Source organism: Mastomys coucha, unplaced genomic scaffold, assembly GCF_008632895.1.
Source record: "Mastomys coucha isolate ucsf_1 unplaced genomic scaffold, UCSF_Mcou_1 pScaffold6, whole genome shotgun sequence".
In the NCBI taxonomy this organism is placed as follows: Eukaryota; Metazoa; Chordata; class Mammalia; order Rodentia; family Muridae; genus Mastomys; species Mastomys coucha.
This window is the reverse complement of record NW_022196912.1, coordinates 84,440,789-84,458,243: the sequence shown is the minus strand read 5'-3', so window position 1 is coordinate 84,458,243 and position 17,455 is coordinate 84,440,789. Positions and strand designations below refer to the sequence as shown.

The following is a 17,455-nucleotide window of genomic DNA, read 5'->3' as shown; positions in this document are numbered from 1 at the left end:
TTTACCATTTGAGCTGCATGCCAAGCCCAAATCATTTAATCAAAAACTGAGATGCAGAGCTAGAAAGATGACTCAGCATTTAAGAGCATGCACTGCTCTTGCAGAGGACCAGAGTTCAGTTCCTGCCAGCCACATCAAGCACCTGGCATCCTCCTGTAACTCCCCCTGCACCAGCGCTCATATGCATACACCCATGCATTACGTGCACATACACACACACACACACACACACACAGATGTGTGCACGCACACATTGTTTTTGTCATTTTACTAAATTATCTCAATATTCTACTTAAAAACTTAAAGCTTAAAATATATATTTATAGTAGATTTTTTGGATAAACACAGGTTTAGTTTATTTTTATTTTTATTTTTATCTTTTTTGGCCTTGGAGTGTAACACAGAAAAAAAATTAAAGCTACAATTATCTTTAAATTACTTTTGAATATATCTTAATCCAATCTCTACTTTTTTCCCCGCTTACCTACTACATGCTGCGGTTTTCAGGCATAAACTTCATTGTAACTCTGCTGGTAGATGAATGGTGATAATTTTGGTGTCACAGTAAGTAGGAAGATAGCTGCTAAGAAACAAGTGATGCCAACTGAGCTGAGAATCTGTTCATTGTGCTAATAAACTGTGAGGCTAGGATGCTGTGTTAGTCACAGAAAGAGAGAGCAGTCCGTGTAAATGCCTCAAATACTGTGGTGTCTTCATTTGTGTTATTGTTAAAGTTCATAGAATCTAATTTTAGTATATTCATGTGTTTATGTGTTTAATTCTAGAGATTCTTTGAAAACCTCAACCCCATGGGAATTTTATCTGAAAAAGAGTTTACAGATTATTTGTTCAACAAATCACTAGACATTGAACCCCGAAACTGCAAGCAACCACCTCGATTTGTAAGTCCATTCATTATAATTATGGGAAGCTTTGTCTCTTTTTAAAAATAATATTTTCAGGGGCTGGAGAGATGGCTGAGTGGTTAAGAGCACTGACTCCTCTTCCAGAGGTCCTGAGTTCAATTCCCAGCAACCACATGGTGGCTCACAACCATTTGTAATGGGATCTAATGCCTTCTTCTGGTGTGTCTAAAGAGAGGGACAATATACTTACATACATAAAATAAATTTTTAAATAATAATAACTTCAATGTTTAATAATGTATTCTGTTAAAATTGTTACATTACCAATAGCTGTTTTGTTGTTTTATTCTACAGTACTACTCTATTTCCAAAATTATGTATACAGGGTGGGGTTGGGGCTCAGAGGTAAGAGCGCATCTGTGAGGCCCTGGGTTTGCCCTCTAACATCACAGAAAGGAAAATAATACTTAGCAGAAAATGTCAGCCTTTCAATAGAAACTGATTTAAAAAAAAAAAAAACAGTACTGGGTATAAAAACTGGGTCCATATGCATGCTAAATATCCTCCATCTTGGTATCATTTATTTATCTGTCCATTTTTGTACCTCCTGATGTAAGAGAAAAGGTGAGGCCCAAAAGCAAATAGCTGGATAGAACAAGTGAGAAGCCAGGGAAGGAAGAAGTGGGTGTACTGTGCTGGGTACCTCTAACCTGCACAGAACCTAGGGTTCTGTGATTACCCAGAGGACTCCCTCTCACTAGAATTGCTGCAGCAGTTCGTAGTTACTCCAGGAATTTGCAGTGGAAAGCCCATCATAAGTATCAAGGAGAAAAATTAAAAACAACTAGAATATCCCAACTTTTGGTAAAACAGTGAACTAAGGCATTTTGTGTCATCCCGTCCTCATAATAAATATGAAATGAATCGTTTCCCAATGCTAGGGATCAAGCCCAGGTGTGTGTGTGTGTTTGTGTGTGTGTGTGTGTGTGTGTGTGTGTGTGTGTTAGAAGTCAAATGTCTTCCCACATGAGTTACAACTTCAAGCCCAACTGTGTCATAAATCATTTCATCATTTTATAGTTTGAAAAACTGAGGCACAGGGCTAGAGAAATGACTCAGCATTTAAGAGCATGCAGTACTCTTCCAGTGGACCAGAGTTCAGTTCCCAGCACCTACGTCAAGCAGCTGACATCTCCCTGTAACCGCAGCTCCAGGGGATCTAACCCCTGTTTTCTCCACAGGCACCATACTCATGCACACATATCTAATTAAAAGGAATAAAAGGGATATTTTTAAAAGCTGAGACTCAGAGGAGTAAAATAGCTCTCAGGGACACATGGCGAGATAGCTGACACAGCTGTTTTTTTACCCAGCTTTTCTGATTCAGAATTCTCTGCAGTTTTCTTTGTTTGCATTATGTTACCACTGATGGGGATTTAAAACCAAGCAAGTTAGAATGGGAACCATGATAGTAGTTCTACTGAAGTCATTAAAGTGCTAGGTAGGGGTTGTTCATTTGCTTAAGGTCAGGAGAAAAGAGGATCTCCCTTAAAATATGAGGCACATATATTATGTCACATAAATTCTGTTCCAGTAAATATTTGTGAAATTAACATATATATGGTATGAAAGAGAAATTTAGGATTGAATATTTAGGAGCAAAAATTTGTTTATACAGCAGTTTTTAAGAATTTTTATCTCTAAAATCATGTAAAAAATGATTTACTTATCAAGCACCATGATAAACAATTTAACCAAGTGGAGAAATTACTACAAAAATGCTAGAGGCTGTCCTTGAAAAATCATGATTTTTTAAAGAATACACTTAAAATAAGATAGCTAGAAGTTATAAACAAATTACCTACATACACATCAGTGCTATTTTACTTAGACATATTTACTTCTTCTAGCCTAGGAAGTCAACCTTCTCCTTAAAATCTCCTGGAATAAGGCCCAATGCAGGCCGCCATGGCTCTACCTCAGGCACTTTACGAGGTCACCCAATGCCTCTGGAAAGAGAGCCTTATAAGATAAGCTTTAGCAGGATCGCTGAGACGGAACTAGAATCAACAGTGTCTGCACCAACGTCTCCCAACACTCCATCCACCCCACCAGTGTCTGCTTCTTCAGACCACAGCGTGTTTCTAGATGTGGACCTCAACAGCTCCTGTGGTAAGTATGTAACAAAACCTCTTGGTAAGAGCAGGAATTTGTGTTTTGAATAATTTGTTTCTTTTTTGGGGTGGGGGTTGGAGGGTGTTTCCAAGACAGGGTTTTCTCTGTATAGCCCGGGCTGTCCTGCAAACTCACTCTGTTGACCAGGCTGGCCTCGAACTCAGAAATCTGCCTGCCTCTGCCTCCCAAGTGCTGGGACTAAAGGCGTGCGCCACCACCACCCGCCTTGTTTCTTCTTTCTAATTGCAGAGCTATAGAACCCTTGGTACCTGTGTGTTTGGTTAGTTGTAATTATCAGTTGTTAGTTTTAATTGACACACTCTAGAATCACTTGGTAAGAGTCTTAACAGAGGGATGGTCTAGGTTAGGTTAGCCTGTGAGCGTGTCTATGGGGAATTGTCTTTCTGATGTGAATTGAGGTGGGAAGACCTGACCTCTGTGAATAGCACTGTTATGTAAGCAAGGGATCCTGAACTATGCAATATGTGAGTGTCTCAGCATATACCTTTAGCCTACTACTCGGGAGGCAGAGGCAGGTGAATGGGTCTCTTAAGTTCAAGGCCAGCCTAGTCTAATGTAACAAGTTTCTAGCCTGCCTGGGCTACACTGGGATGTACTGTCTCAGGAAAAGGTGGAAGTGAGCTGTGCACAAGCATGCACTCTGCTCTCTCTCCCTGATGATAGACTGTAACGTGGAACTGTGTGCTAGAATAAGCTCTTCCATCCCAGTACTTGGGAGTCAGAGGCAGGTGGAACTCTGAGTTCAAGGGAGAGTGGTCCACAGAGTGAGTTTCAGGGCAGCCAGAGCTACACAGAGAAACCCTGTCTCAGAGGTGGGCTGGGGTGGGGGGAGGAGAAGCAAAGCATCGTTTACGCATTGTATGTATATAGTTTCCAATTTATTCAGTTAACAGTTTTTTATTACTTTTTGGAGTAATGGATAATAAAGATATAAATTCTGTAAAAGAAATTGAAAGGGGTTGTGATAGAAAGAGTCCCTTAGGCTCCAAAAGGAGAGCTATTGTAGGTACAGTGAATATCAAGATTTATTACAAACTAGCACAAGATGATGGTAGAAGTTTGTATTTCTATAGTGCATTTGACCTGGTGGGAGGGGGAGGGGAGCAAGGGTTGAGACAGGGTCTCTCTACCTGTGTACCCTAGCTGTCCTCACTGTGTAGACCAGGCTAGCCTCATACTCAGACAGATCCACCTACTCCTGTCTCCCAAGTGCTGGGATTAAAGACACGCAGTAGTGAAAATTGTAGAAAATATTTAATCCCAACCCAGGGTTTCTACCCCACCTTATACCGTTTACTTCCCTGATAAACACATACAGCCTTTATATTTACAATATTAAACAGGACAAAAGCTGGTCAGCTGCCTGCCCTCTATGCTATCAGAATCTACTTTCCTATTGATAACCTCAAGTTATTACTTACTACTTACTATGTTTCATCCGGGCTGCTCTAATCCCAATTGGCCAGCTCTTATGGCCCACCTTCTCTTGACTCCTAACCCATGGCAGCTTCTCCTTCCTCCTCCTGCACTTTCCTCTTCCTCAGGGCCCCTCTCTGACCCCCAAGGCCAGGAATCTAAGCCCCACCTATGCCTCTTCTCCCAGCTGTTGGTGTCTTTGTTTACCAATCAGAAATAGCTTGAGACCAAGGTATATGTGTGTGCTCTCTCAATTTTGGGACAACCAGGTCTTGAAGGGCCTCACTTAGCGTTACAATATATACCAAAAGACCAAACCTCAACAGAAAATATCTAAAAAGAAGATCATCCACATTAGCTTTCTATTCAAATGACTTTTTCTCTTTCTAATAGGCAGCAATACCATCTTTGCTCCAGTCCTCTTGCCACACTCAAGTAAGTAAGATGACTATAAAGATCATAATCTGACTTATTGAAGGTATGTTTCTCTATTTGGATGATTTCAAGAAGAAATTGTATGTTAAAGCAAAAAAATATTTTTCTAACATTTGTAGAATGCCTGAAGAATAGAAAGGATTTTATATTAAAAATATATAAAAAATGTTTTTCTTTTATTCTTCCCTCTTCCTGTCTGCCCTCACATACACACACACACACACACCCCTTCCCAGTCATACACACACACACACACCCCTTCCCAGTCATACACACACACACACACACACACACACACACACCTTCCCAGTCATACACACACACACACACCTTCCCAGTCACACACACACACACACACACACACCCCTTCCCAGTGTCCACCCATGCAAGGAAGTTGTAGTACTGAGCTGAATCCCCAGACCAAAAGAAAATTTTATGAACAGTCTGAATTATTTACAGCTTGGTTCTCCTTAAATTTTGTTGATTTTTGTTTTAATCATTTTTAACATATATTTTTATCTTGTCTGAACTTGAACAGACTACTCCCCATCTTCAGACTTATTAGGGATCAAATGAAGTAACTATAGAGGACACCTAGCACGTTTCTTGGCCTGGGATGTAGAATAAATTCATCTCAGTTGCCTGACTTCTTACTGCTTCTGAGAAAGGATACATAATCAGTTTTTTTGTTTGGTTGGTTGGCTTGATTTTGTTGTTGTTATTTTTGTTGTTGTTTGTTTGTTTTAAGACAAGGTTTCACTGTGTAGCCCTGGCTGTCCTGGAACTCACTCTGTAGACCAGGCTGGCCTGGAACTCAGAAATCCACCTGCCTCTGCCTCCTTAGTGCTGGGATTAAAGGCATGCACCACCACTGCTTGGCCATAGTCAGTTCTTAATGTCTACATTCAACCACAGATTGAAAACATGGTTAGGCCAACAGTGGCTATACCTGTACTTGAATATGCAGAGTCTTTTTGCTATTTGGCATTATTCCCTAAACAATAATTTATATTGTGATGAGTAAAACAAGTAAAGTCTATTGACAATTAAACGTATAGGATTTATACACACACTCTGCCATTTTATTTACAAAACTAAAGCACTGGTGGATGCTTACACTCATGTGACATCATGGAACCAGATGTTAGATACCAAGGGACAATTGTACTTAATATTTATCATGTGTCCAAACTGTGCATGTTTGTGTGGGTACATGTGTCTATATACATGTAGAGGTCAGAGGTCAACCTCAGGTGTCATTCACCCTGCTTTTTGAGGCAGGATCTGTCAGTGCTGGAGCTCACTGGTGAGCCTGGACCTGCTGCCAGTGAATGTCCGATGTTCTGCCACTGCTACATTGGTGTTTAGTCATTATTCATAGCTGTGATAATTTAATTTTCTAAGGATGCCGTCAGACAGGCAGTTCCACTTACCACAACTGGTTAAAATATAGTGGAGTCCCTTAGTATGATTTATAGTACATATTTAATTTTGGACTCCTTACTTATGCATAGTAACTAGACTTATTTTGTATTACAAATAGTTTCTGCTCAGAATGGTGTTCCTCTGGAAGCTGATACACCACCATACAAATGCACATATGAGTGCACACGACTACACACATTTTCAGTCTTATTTTGTTTTAGTTTTTAAAAGACATTGGGGGGGGGTTTCTGTTTTGTTTTTAAGGTGCTGGTCATAAAACCTAGGGCCTCACACATGCTAGGCAGGCATTCCATACTGAGGTTTATCCTCAACTCTTTTTTTTATTATTATTATTTTGAGACAGAGTCACTGAGTTGCCCAGGCTATCCTTGAACTTTGTGAGCCTGCTGCCTTAGTACCTGTGATTGCAGGCCTGCCCCACCAGGGCCAAATCAGAATTTCATTATTAATCTTAATAATGTGCCTTCATTTAAATATTACAACTGCCATGTGCCGATAGCCTTGGTAGATGCCAGGGTTACAGACACATGTGCAGTGTCCCCTAAAGCTTAGAATCCGTGGAGAAGACAGAACAAAGAGAGAGAAAGAACACATGTGACAGATTCGGTAGCAGAAGTAGGCACGAGTTGTACTGGAGTTTTGTCCTGTAACTGCACTGTGAATGGTAAAGCAGTCTTCTCCTCCCCAGAGACTTTCTTCAGCTCGTGTGGAAGTTTACACAAACTGAGTGAAGAGCCACTAATTCCTCCTCCGCTTCCCCCTCGGAAAAAACTTGATCATGATGCTCCAAATTCCAAGGTTGTCATCTGGACCTGGGTTTGCCTCAACATATACAAAGTTGTGAATCTTCAAAATAGTACTCGTGTTTTAGAGTAGTTTTAGAGTATGTCAGTCATAATCTAGCCACATCCTATGACTTTTTAAAGTTTATATTGCTGTGTTTGAAAAATGCTTTAAGTAATTGTTTAATAAATTTTAAAAAACTTAAAAAGTGGAAAATTTCAGATAATCAGAAGTACATTGTCTTTCTTAGACAGATTGGGGAAGGAGGGTGGAATTGCTATTTGAAAGAACCTGAAAACTTTAGACCGGTGCGTCTCAAATGTAAGAGCATATCAGAATTACCTGGGAACTTGTTAAACGTGGGCTGTTGAGCCAGCTTCAGGTTGTAAGGCTGCAGCGGGGCCTGGCCGTGCTAAGCCATCCTCTGCTGGTACTGATGCTGCTGCTCTCTTGATCACACTTTGAGATCCACTGCTCTAAGCATCATGGGAAAAACAGAAGTAGATGTTCAGTGAGTAGAAGTTAGGTATTAAATGCTGTTGATAACATGTCCTTTCATATCTATAAAACTGTGTTGTTTTCACTGACCTGTTGTCATACACAAGCTTTATAAATTTCTGGAATGCTGGAAACAAAGCAAGACAATATAGAATTCTATGTATTAAGGTTTCAGGGATAACATCTTAAATATCCAAATGTTAAACTGAGCCTAGAATTTAACTGGAAGCAATTTAGTTAGAAACCTGATAATTAAACCTCATTAATTTAATTTGAGCCTCTAGATTTAACTTCATAGAAGAGTTTTTCAGTCTTTTTAAATTGTCTTGTACATTTCCCAAGAGACTATACATGTCCTTTTCTATTCTCTTTAGGGAGCTATGAGATCTGATGATGACCCTCCTGCTATTCCACCAAGACAGCCCCCTCCTCCAAAGGTAAAGCCAAGAGCTCCTGTCCTCGTGGGTACATTTGATGGGCCTGTGCCCAGTCCACCGCCACCTCCTCCAAGAGACTCTCTTCCTGATACCCCTCCACCAGTTCCTCTTCGGCCTCCGGAACACTTTATAAACTGTCCATTTAATCTTCAGCCACCTCCACTGGGACATCCTCATAGAGACCCAGACTGGCTCAGAGACGTTAGTACGTGTCCTAATTCACCGAGCACTCCTCCCACTACGCCCTCTCCACGGATACCACGCAGGTGCCATTTGCTCAGCTCCAGTCACAACAATCTTGCTCATCCTCCAGCTCCTCCTGTTCCACCAAGGCAGAACTCAAGCCCTCACTTACCAAAGCTGCCACCAAAGACTTACAAACGGGAGCTTTCCCACCCACCACTGTACAGACTGCCTCTGCTTGAAAATGCAGAAGCTCCTCAATGACCTTGGCCATATGTAGTCATTGACACTGGAATAGTATTTGTAAAGGTTTTTAATTTATTCAAAAAGACATAGTATTTTAGTACTTTTTACAGAAATGCTACTGATTAAATAAGCTTTTAAGAGTTAGCAAAATTATCGGATGGCAGTGGCGCACACCTCTTATCCCAGCACTCGGGATGCAGAGGCAGGTGGGTTTCAGGGTTTGAGGGCAGCCTGGTCTACAGAGCAAGTTCCAGGACAGCCAGGGCTACACAGAAAAATCTTTTCTCAAAAGTCAAAACACGGGAGAAAGAAGGAAAGAAAGAAAGAAAAAGAAAGAAAGAAAGCAAAAAAGGAAGGAAGGAAGGAAAGAATTTGAAATATTAAAATGCAAAAGCTCTTCACCGTAGCCCTCAGGTGATCAGAAGCATTGCCTGATAAGCTCCTCAGTGCTGCCCAGAGGCCAGTATATAATGAATCTGTATTGCACTGTAGACTCTGCTAAAATATGGCTCAGAATGATTTCTGACTGCACTGAGGGGCTGTTGCTTAAGGGAGTTCTCAAGCCTGAGTGATCGATGCCTTTTTAGGGCAGTGAACTTACGAAGATCCAGAGGATGTGTGGTGGTGTTACTAGTTTTTAACCCTCTGACCATCTTCTAGCTTTTAACTTCATTTGGTTTTTACATCTAGGAGAATTATGAATAATACCCACTGTTCTTAAACTCTTTGAGGCCATGTCTTAAATATCAGTATTTGCTGCTGAAGACAGAAAATGGAAAATAGAATGAAATAATAGAATGCACTGTTTATTATTTTGTTAAAATTATAAACAATTCTATATAACCTGATTATAGAAGAAGGGCATGTATCTCATTAAGATGTGCCTTTTGTTTTGCAGTGTATGGTGTCTTTAGCTAATGATTTGCCTATTGTTTGGGAAAACAAAATTAATATGCCATATATATGTACAGTTTATTTATATTGTATATATTTAAAGATAATGCTAATAACCTATATAAATGTAAGTGACTTGAGGCCTAGACTACAATCTGCTATTTTACTAATTTGTAAGTCTGGAACAACAGTTTCTTATGGTATAAGAACCAACTGCCATCTGCCTTGTCTTCAAATCTATTAACTGTCTTTAATCTCGTGTTAACTGAAATTTTTGAAAAGTTTTTCCAGATTAGTAACATTTAAACAGAAAATACTTTAAAAAGCTTTATTAATTTTTTTAATCAGACAGGATAAAGCTTTGCCATTTGGATACTCGTCTTCAAAGTGATCAAGTATGTTATGCTGATAGTGCAGTAGCAGCTGATGTAAAGTAGCCAAAAGCCACGTTGTTTATCTACTGGTCTGTGGCCTTTTACTGTGCTTTGTATCAGAGTTCTTAACAAGATTAATAAATCACCTCAGTCTTAATTTGTAAAAGATTTGCAGTATTGTTTTTCATCACAAGGAACAAGGAGAAGCTGGGTACAGTGGTGAACACTTGTAATCACAGCACTTGGGAGGTTAGGACTGAGCAGACAGAGTTGAAGGCGACTAAACTACGTGAAGAGTTTGAATCTACTTGGGATACAGATGACCATCCTGAAAACAAACAAAAAGCAACAACGCTGAAAAAAATCTAGAATGAATATCTATCATCTATTTAGTGTGTGTGTGTGTGTGTGTGTGTGTGTGTGTGTGTGTGTGTGTGGTGTGCATACCAGAGATACAATGAGAAAGTCAGGCCAACCTGCAGGTCTCTCCTTCTACTGTGTGAGTCCTGGAACTCGGGTCCTTGGTCTTGGTGGCCATCTTTTGGCCCCATGGGATGTAAATCTTAGAGGATTAACTTTTCTTTACCATTAAAAGCAAGAAGCACTTTCCCAGCCACCACTTTTATGCACTCATATGAAAAAGTAGGAAAACTTGTTTAATATGACCATTTTTAGATAGGACCTGGGTAGCTGCCTATATCTACGTCTAGTATCTCTGTGTGAGCCATTCTCCAGCCACTTAAAAGCTCCATCGTTTGCTTTGCTTCTTAAAGAGACGATCAAAGTAGCAGCCTGCTGAGCCACGCCCAGGTAGGTTTCGCTGCTTCCTGCCGACTTCCGGGCTCTGAGCGTCACGCATGCGCCTTGGCCAGCCGCTGTGCCGCTGGGAGGTTCGGGTCCTGCGTGGGCGTGACGTTACCACGTGCGGCAGCCAGCGGCGAGCCGGGGCAGGCATGGCGGCGGCCGTGGAGTCGGGGGCGGAGGACCCGCTGTGGAGTTTTGTGCGGGTTCTGGAGAAGCGGGATGGGACAGTGCTTCGACTACAGCAGTACGGCTCCGGAGGCGTAGGTTGCGTCGTGTGGGACGCCGCCATCGTCCTTTCCAAATACCTGGAGACGCCGGGGTTTTCCGGCGATGGGGCCCACTCGCTGAGTCGGCGCTCGGTGCTGGAGCTGGGCTCCGGCACGGGAGCTGTGGGTCTCATGGCTGCGACCCTCGGGTAAGAGCTGGCAGGAAGGCGCTGGTCCCCCAGCATCAGGTCACCGGCGTGCAGCCATGCGCCTGTACCTCAACCGAGGTTGTTTTTTAGGGCAGATGTTATAGTCACTGATCTGGAGGAGCTGCAAGACTTGCTGAAAATGAATATTAATATGAACAAGCATCTTGTGACTGGTTCTGTTCAAGCCAAGGTACTGAAATGGTTTGTATGGCCTTTCAGCTTGTTTTACGATAACCGCTTACATGTGCTTTAAATTGCATTTTGCACAGCGCATGCTTAATAGGAGGGAAGCTTTCTGCTTCTCGTTTCTAAGATGCGCACTTTAAACCGTCAGAGCATCAGTTAAAGACATATGTTTGACATTTTTAAGGGGTGAAGACATACAGGACTTGATGTCACCAGACTACATATTGATGGCAGACTGTATATACTATGAGGAGGTGAGTACCAAGCTGACTAGTAGTCGAACTGGTGTGTCTGGAAGTCCACCACTCTCCTAGGTTAACACCTCCGGGTGTGAGATATTCGTTCTATAGAGGATGAGGCAGTAAAGAGAAGATAAATTTTCAAGGGCAACCCATTCATACAATTCAGGATAAGCTTGCAGGCCTGTGAGTGGTGGTTGAGAAAAGTTATATGCATTCCTTTGTAAAATTTTAAAAGGATTTTCCTATTTGGATATAGTCTGGAAAACTAAGATACTTTCTGTTTGTTCATTTGTTTTTCTTTCTTTCTTTTTTTTCTTACCTTTCCTATTGACTGCTGTGACATTGAAAATTAATTAAAATGCAAGTTGGCTCACTCCTAGAATCCTAGCACTCATGATTGCTATAAATGCTAGGCCAGCACACCCCAGCGTGAGACTCTCCAAAATTGATTAATTAGTTAATTCTCAGTGACAAGATTTTATTAGACTTGTGAAATGGCTTTTTTTTTTCCATATCGGTTTATGCAGTGTTGGGCAGTACTTTTAAGTTAATGCCTTAAGCCAACTGATGTTCAAAGGAGGGTCAGCGTTTAAGAGCATACTGTTCGCCGGACGGTGGTGGCAGATGCCTTTAATCCCAGCACTTGTGAGGCAGAGGCAGGTGGATTTCTGAGTTCAAGGCCAGCCTGGTCTACAGAGTGAATTCCAGGACAGCCAGGGCTATACAGAGAAACCCTGTCTCGGAAAAACAACAACAACAAAAAAAAGAGCATACTGTTCTTCCAGAGAATTCAAGTTCAATTCCCAGCACCCACATCAGGCAGCTCACAGCTCCCCTGTAACTCCAGCTCCAGGGAGAGCCAGTTCTTCTGGCCCCTGCAGACACTAGCACATACTTAGACACAGGCAAACACATGCATATAGTTAAAATAACAAAAATAAAATTTAAATCATTAGGATCAGGCTTGCTTTTATAGAATAAATTGTTGATTGTTTAAATACCACATTAACTTAGATGAAAATAAATTAGACTTGTAAGACTTGAGTCAAGCAAGATGTGATGGTACAGCTTCTGTGATCTCAGCCCTTAGGAGGCTGAAATAGGATCGCTGTAAGTGCAGTGCCAGCCTGGGCTACATGACTAGACCCTTGTTCAAAACAAACACAAAAGACACAAGTCAACCCTCCTTGTTTTCTAGGCAGGTATGAAACAAGTATAATCCTTAGGGTTTTTCTTTCTTTTTTTTTTTTTTTAATAGAAATCAGTATAGTTATTGGGTAGTCGGTAGTTGTCTAGTTTGAGAACCTTGCTTTGTTGTGTTGATTTAGAATGGTTTGACTCACGGGCAGGACCGCTTCACCTCCTGATCCCCTTTCTATAATGGGAAATATTATTCTTGAAATAATAAACTGAAAATTATTTCATTTTATTTTGTTTTTTAATAGTCCTTGGAACCATTGCTGAAGACATTAAAAGATCTCAGTGGATCTGAAACTTGTATTATATGTTGTTACGAACAACGTACAATGGGGAAAAATCCGGAAATTGAGAAGAAATATTTTGAAGTGAGTACCATGAGTCCATCTTTGTAGTAGTCACCCTCTGGGGGAGCTGGATGTGGTCGCTGCCGTGTTTTAGACAGTTTGGCTTGCGGCAAACGTTCTCTTGATTAGAGCCAGGGAGAGCCCTCCACAGCACTCCTGCACAGAGCCCACAGTCTCTTGTTGTTGCTTGTTTTTAAAGTTGGAAAAGAGTGCCTGTCTTGCCTGTCTTTTATATGTTCTTAATTCTCTCCCCAAGTGGAACCTATACCTTTTTATGGGCACAAATGCAACCTCCTAAAAACTGGCTTATCTTGAAGCTATATCTGTAGTCCTAAAATTCTATCTGCTGAAAGGACTACTTTGGCCTAATGAGAAAAAAACTTTGTGATTCCTTCAGATAATATATGCTATATATTAAAATATAATATATAAATATGCTTAATTATTAAATTAATTAAATATAAATTTCCGTGTTTTTCATGAATATGAGAAAATGTTACTCAACTTTTGAAATTATTTAAAAATTTTAAGTAATTCATATTTAGTTAAAACATGTACAGTGTACATATATCACATTCTCAGCTCATGAGGTTTCATCCCAATAATTGCTCCAACATGAAGATACAGAACATTTCCAGACCCGAGAAGGCTTCGAGCTGCCCTCACCAGGCGGTCTGAATTTAACATAAATGTCCTTTAAATTTATAGCTCCTGCAGCTAGACTTTGACTTTGAAGAAATCCCTTTGGACAAACATGATGAAGAATACCGAAGTGAAGACATTCACATTGTATACATCAGAAAGAAAAAACCAGTACGTGCATTCACAGTTCTTCATATCTGATTTTGTCAGGTGGTTCTTGTCTGTGCGCTAAGCTGTGGTCAGGTTCATCCCCTTCACACATTGTGAAAGAGCTGCACTGACCGACACGCAGTATTTCCATCGCTCACCTGTCTTGCTTTGGGTTCTTGGTCACAGTCTCAGAAGTGGAAGGCTGTGCAGTTGGAGGCTAGGCTGGGCTCCACAGTGGGACACTGTATCAAAAATCATGTAAGGCTGGCTTTGTTTCTGCCATGCTGGGAAAGGAACCTTTGGCCTTACACATGATGGGCAAGCTGTCTGCCACCAAGTTGAGTTCCCATCCTGGTAGGCTCCTTTAAAGTCCTTTTCAGTTATACATCAAATGGCTGAGTAACTGAGAATGTCCGTGAGCAGTTACTTTAAGACAATAAGATACAGAAAAGTTTATCTTGGTTCCTTCGAGTGCTGGATTTGGATGGCTTATCTGTGGGGCCTCTGAGCAAGCTATAAGTAATGGCACGAGTGTGCAGCAAAGGATACCTGGTCACCTGGCCGAGGGTGAAAATGAGAAGGTGGGGAACAGGGTCCAAAGCTGGTCTTTAAGGGCATTATATACCATGTATATGCAGAATATATACATATATGTGTAAGTGTGTGTGATCTCCGTGCTCCCAGTGCTCCTCACAGTACCTCAAGTGATTTTGTAGCTTCCTCCTCTTAACTTTTTTAAAGGCTAGCTGTAACTTTTTAAACTTTGGTCATTCTCATTTTCCTTTTAAAAGGAAAACGGCCAGTCTGACCTATAGAAGAAAAGCACCCCAATTAAGTAGAACTTGATGTGTGTTCCCATCTGGTAGTTTCTTCTCCCCCCAGCCCCCAAAGTTTTTAGTGGCTTGCCTTTATTGCACCTGCAGTTCAAGCCTGTAGAAGGGGGGAGTCTTGTATGCTCCATTGTGGATGTGAGGGCTGGGAGGCAGAGACATCGGTTTCATGAATGACACTAAAATCAGGTGGGTTCCACGTCTTTCTGATGAATTTGCTCGAATTGAATCAGATGAACAATAAACACCTGGCTCACTGTGCTTTCTAATGGTAAGGATTCCAGCCAATAACACAGCTTTAGGGACCAAGAGTAGGGGTTAAAACTCAGTCTAAGGAAAAAAGGGTAAGAGGGTTATAATCCACATTGCTGTGGAATGTCCTGAAAAGGCAAAGAAAATATATTTTGTGCCTTAGGGGATACAGTGTTTGCTAAAGCTGCTGTAACGTTTTCAAAGTAGAATTTTTTTTTTTGAGGCATAAATATCTTTTATGTTTCTGAACATAAAGGGTTGTTTTGTTTTTACAAAGACCTATTTCCTTTTTAAATTGATATAATTCTCATTCCATAAAATTTACCCTTGCAAAGCATGTGTCTCCCGTTTTTAGTCTACCCAACTGTATTTTAAGTGTTTTCATCAACAGACAGGAACTCCTGCCAGCTTTCAGTCCTCACCTTTCATTCTGCGCACGCTGTACAAGTCTAATCCTGTCCTGTATTCTTCTGCATCTCGCTCCCTTCATTCAGCAAAGTGTTTTCACATTCCTCCTTGTCGCGTGCCTCACCTTATACTCCTTTCTGTGTGAGTCACGTCCCTGAGCATGCTTCTGTACCTAAGCCACACATTCGTTCATCAGATGGTGACATCTCTCCCGTTTGTTTCTTGTCTGTAAGTAATAACCCTGCTGTGAGCCTGTGTGCGCAGAGACTTCATAGACATGGTGAAGTCCTCAGAGCTTTCCAAAGCTACTATTTTGTCTTTATCTTCCCACCACGGGTGTGCAAGGGCTCCATTGCAGCCGTGTGCTCACCAACACTTGATGCTGTCTGTTCTTTTGTGGTAGCAGATGAGGTATGGGATTTCATTGCAGTTTTTTTTTTTTTCTTAATGATATTCAGTATCTTCTTGTGTCACTAGAGAAATTTTTGCCCATTTTTAAACTGTGCTGTCTTAGACATTCTATGAGTCCTTTACCACTTGATACTACATGGGTAATTTACAAATTTCTCCTATTCTGTGGGTGTCTTAAATTTTATGATACTGTAGTTTTTTGCAACACAAAGGCTTTTAATTTTGATAATATTCATAACCTGCTTTCTTCTTGACTGTTTAGATGTCAGCTAAGAACTGTCTCTAAACATTGTACATGATTGTCTTGAAGTGCATTTAGCCACTACTTGGCATTGTAAAATTAATGTTTAAATCACCTTTTCCTTATAGAAACCATCATCGTGGAGCCCCTTTCCATCTTAGCCACGCCCCCAACATACTGGGTAAGGTAAAGATGTGAACAGAGCATGTGCATACCGCATGGAAGATTGCGTTACAGAGTCCCCAGCATGTCCTTAGAGATCTGGTACATGGATGACAACTACCTTGGACTGCCCACAGTGTGAAACACCTGCCTGCCTGCCTGTGGGCTTGAAATCTAACTTAGGTTTACTTAGCTCAGCATCAAGTTCTGTTTAAAAGAAACATTGACAATCACTCAAATAAAAATCAATTTTGAGGGTAGCCTCAAGTCTGAAGCAGCATGGTTGACTCAGTACATTTTCAAGAAACTTAGAAATAAGTTGATCCAATTTCTAATGGCATCTATTACTGTACAGTAATGTTCTGAGGGCTGGTGTTGTGGCGGTGCACGCCTTTAACACCAGCACTGGGGAGACAGAGGCAGATGGCTCTCTTGAGTTCCAGACCAGCGTGGGCTACAGGGCAAGCTGGTTCTAGGCATAATAAGACTGTCATGAAGGAAGGAAGGAGAGAGAAAGAAGAAAAAACCCAAAACTATAGATGTATCTCTTTAGTATATAATATTGTTTAAGGTGGAAGCACTGAATTCTATCTTTAAGGTAAAGTTCAAGGCAGTCTCACTTTTACATAGTTGTGCAATAGTTTCTCTGTTTTTCCCTTGTGTTATGTTTAGTACTTAACATGTTCTTTGAAAAGAAACTGAAAATATTATTTTACACCTTTACTGGCCAGAGTTGTGTTTTCCTCCATCACAGGTAGGTGAGTGAACTAGATTCCAGGGCGCTGTAGCTTGTCACTAAGAAGATAAGTCAGGAGATGGGGGAACAAGTGCTGTCTCAGAGAGAGGCGTGAGGAGAGAAAGCCAGTTGCACACTTCTGTGCTCAAATGGCTCTGGGACTTTTTCTTGTGTATTCGATCTAAGAAATCTGATTTTTAATTATTGATACTAAGACATCCATCATGCTTAAATGAAGTTCTGTGTACATTTATCAAAGGTTTTTACTGTGTTGTCTCCAACTTTGTTCCAATAATCATCTGCTCACATAGACTAATGTGTCAATGTCTTGAACAACCACCAGTTCCAAAAAGTAGTAACCAGATGGAATTCTGGAATTTACAGTCGTTGGTGCTAGATGGCACATTGTATGTGCTGAAATAAACATCGTTTTTGAAACCTTGTGACTCTGCTTCCAAGACGTCTCTGAAGAGATGAACATTTATAACGAACAGCTGCTTTCCAGAAAGCAGCAGCAGGTCCATTTAGACTTGGAGACAAGAATCAGTTCAGAACGATTCTTTCTTGGGAGCTTTCTTCAGTCTTTAAAGCTTGGTTGCTGTTACATTTTAAAACACAGTGTTCGTGCATGGCACTTGTTGAAGCAGTTTGCCCCAGG

General features: G+C 41.0%; 2 protein-coding genes across 4 annotated transcripts in view; both read left to right on the top strand.

The window, feature by feature from the left end:
- Window positions 1-9,940, top strand: part of Sos2 (SOS Ras/Rho guanine nucleotide exchange factor 2) — a 103,492-nt gene extending 93,552 nt beyond the window's left edge. For all 3 annotated transcript variants that reach the window (XM_031357629.1, XM_031357628.1, XM_031357630.1), the window contains 5 exons: window positions 786-902; window positions 2,777-3,038; window positions 4,872-4,913; window positions 7,048-7,157; window positions 8,015-9,940. In XM_031357629.1, coding sequence (XP_031213489.1) covers window positions 786-902; window positions 2,777-3,038; window positions 4,872-4,913; window positions 7,048-7,157; window positions 8,015-8,524 — 1,041 coding nt within the window. In that variant the 3' untranslated portion in view covers window positions 8,525-9,940. The remainder of the gene's footprint in view (window positions 1-785; window positions 903-2,776; window positions 3,039-4,871; window positions 4,914-7,047; window positions 7,158-8,014) is intronic.
- Window positions 9,941-10,595: 655 nt separating this feature from the next.
- On the top strand, window positions 10,596-17,235 carry Vcpkmt (valosin containing protein lysine methyltransferase). Its single transcript, XM_031356812.1, has 6 exons — window positions 10,596-10,993; window positions 11,084-11,194; window positions 11,364-11,433; window positions 12,867-12,986; window positions 13,674-13,778; window positions 16,028-17,235. Exons 1-6 carry the CDS (start codon window positions 10,632-10,634, stop codon window positions 16,058-16,060), a joined length of 801 nt encoding a protein of 266 aa, XP_031212672.1. The 5' UTR covers window positions 10,596-10,631; the 3' UTR covers window positions 16,061-17,235.
- The last annotated feature ends 220 nt before the right edge of the window (window positions 17,236-17,455 follow it).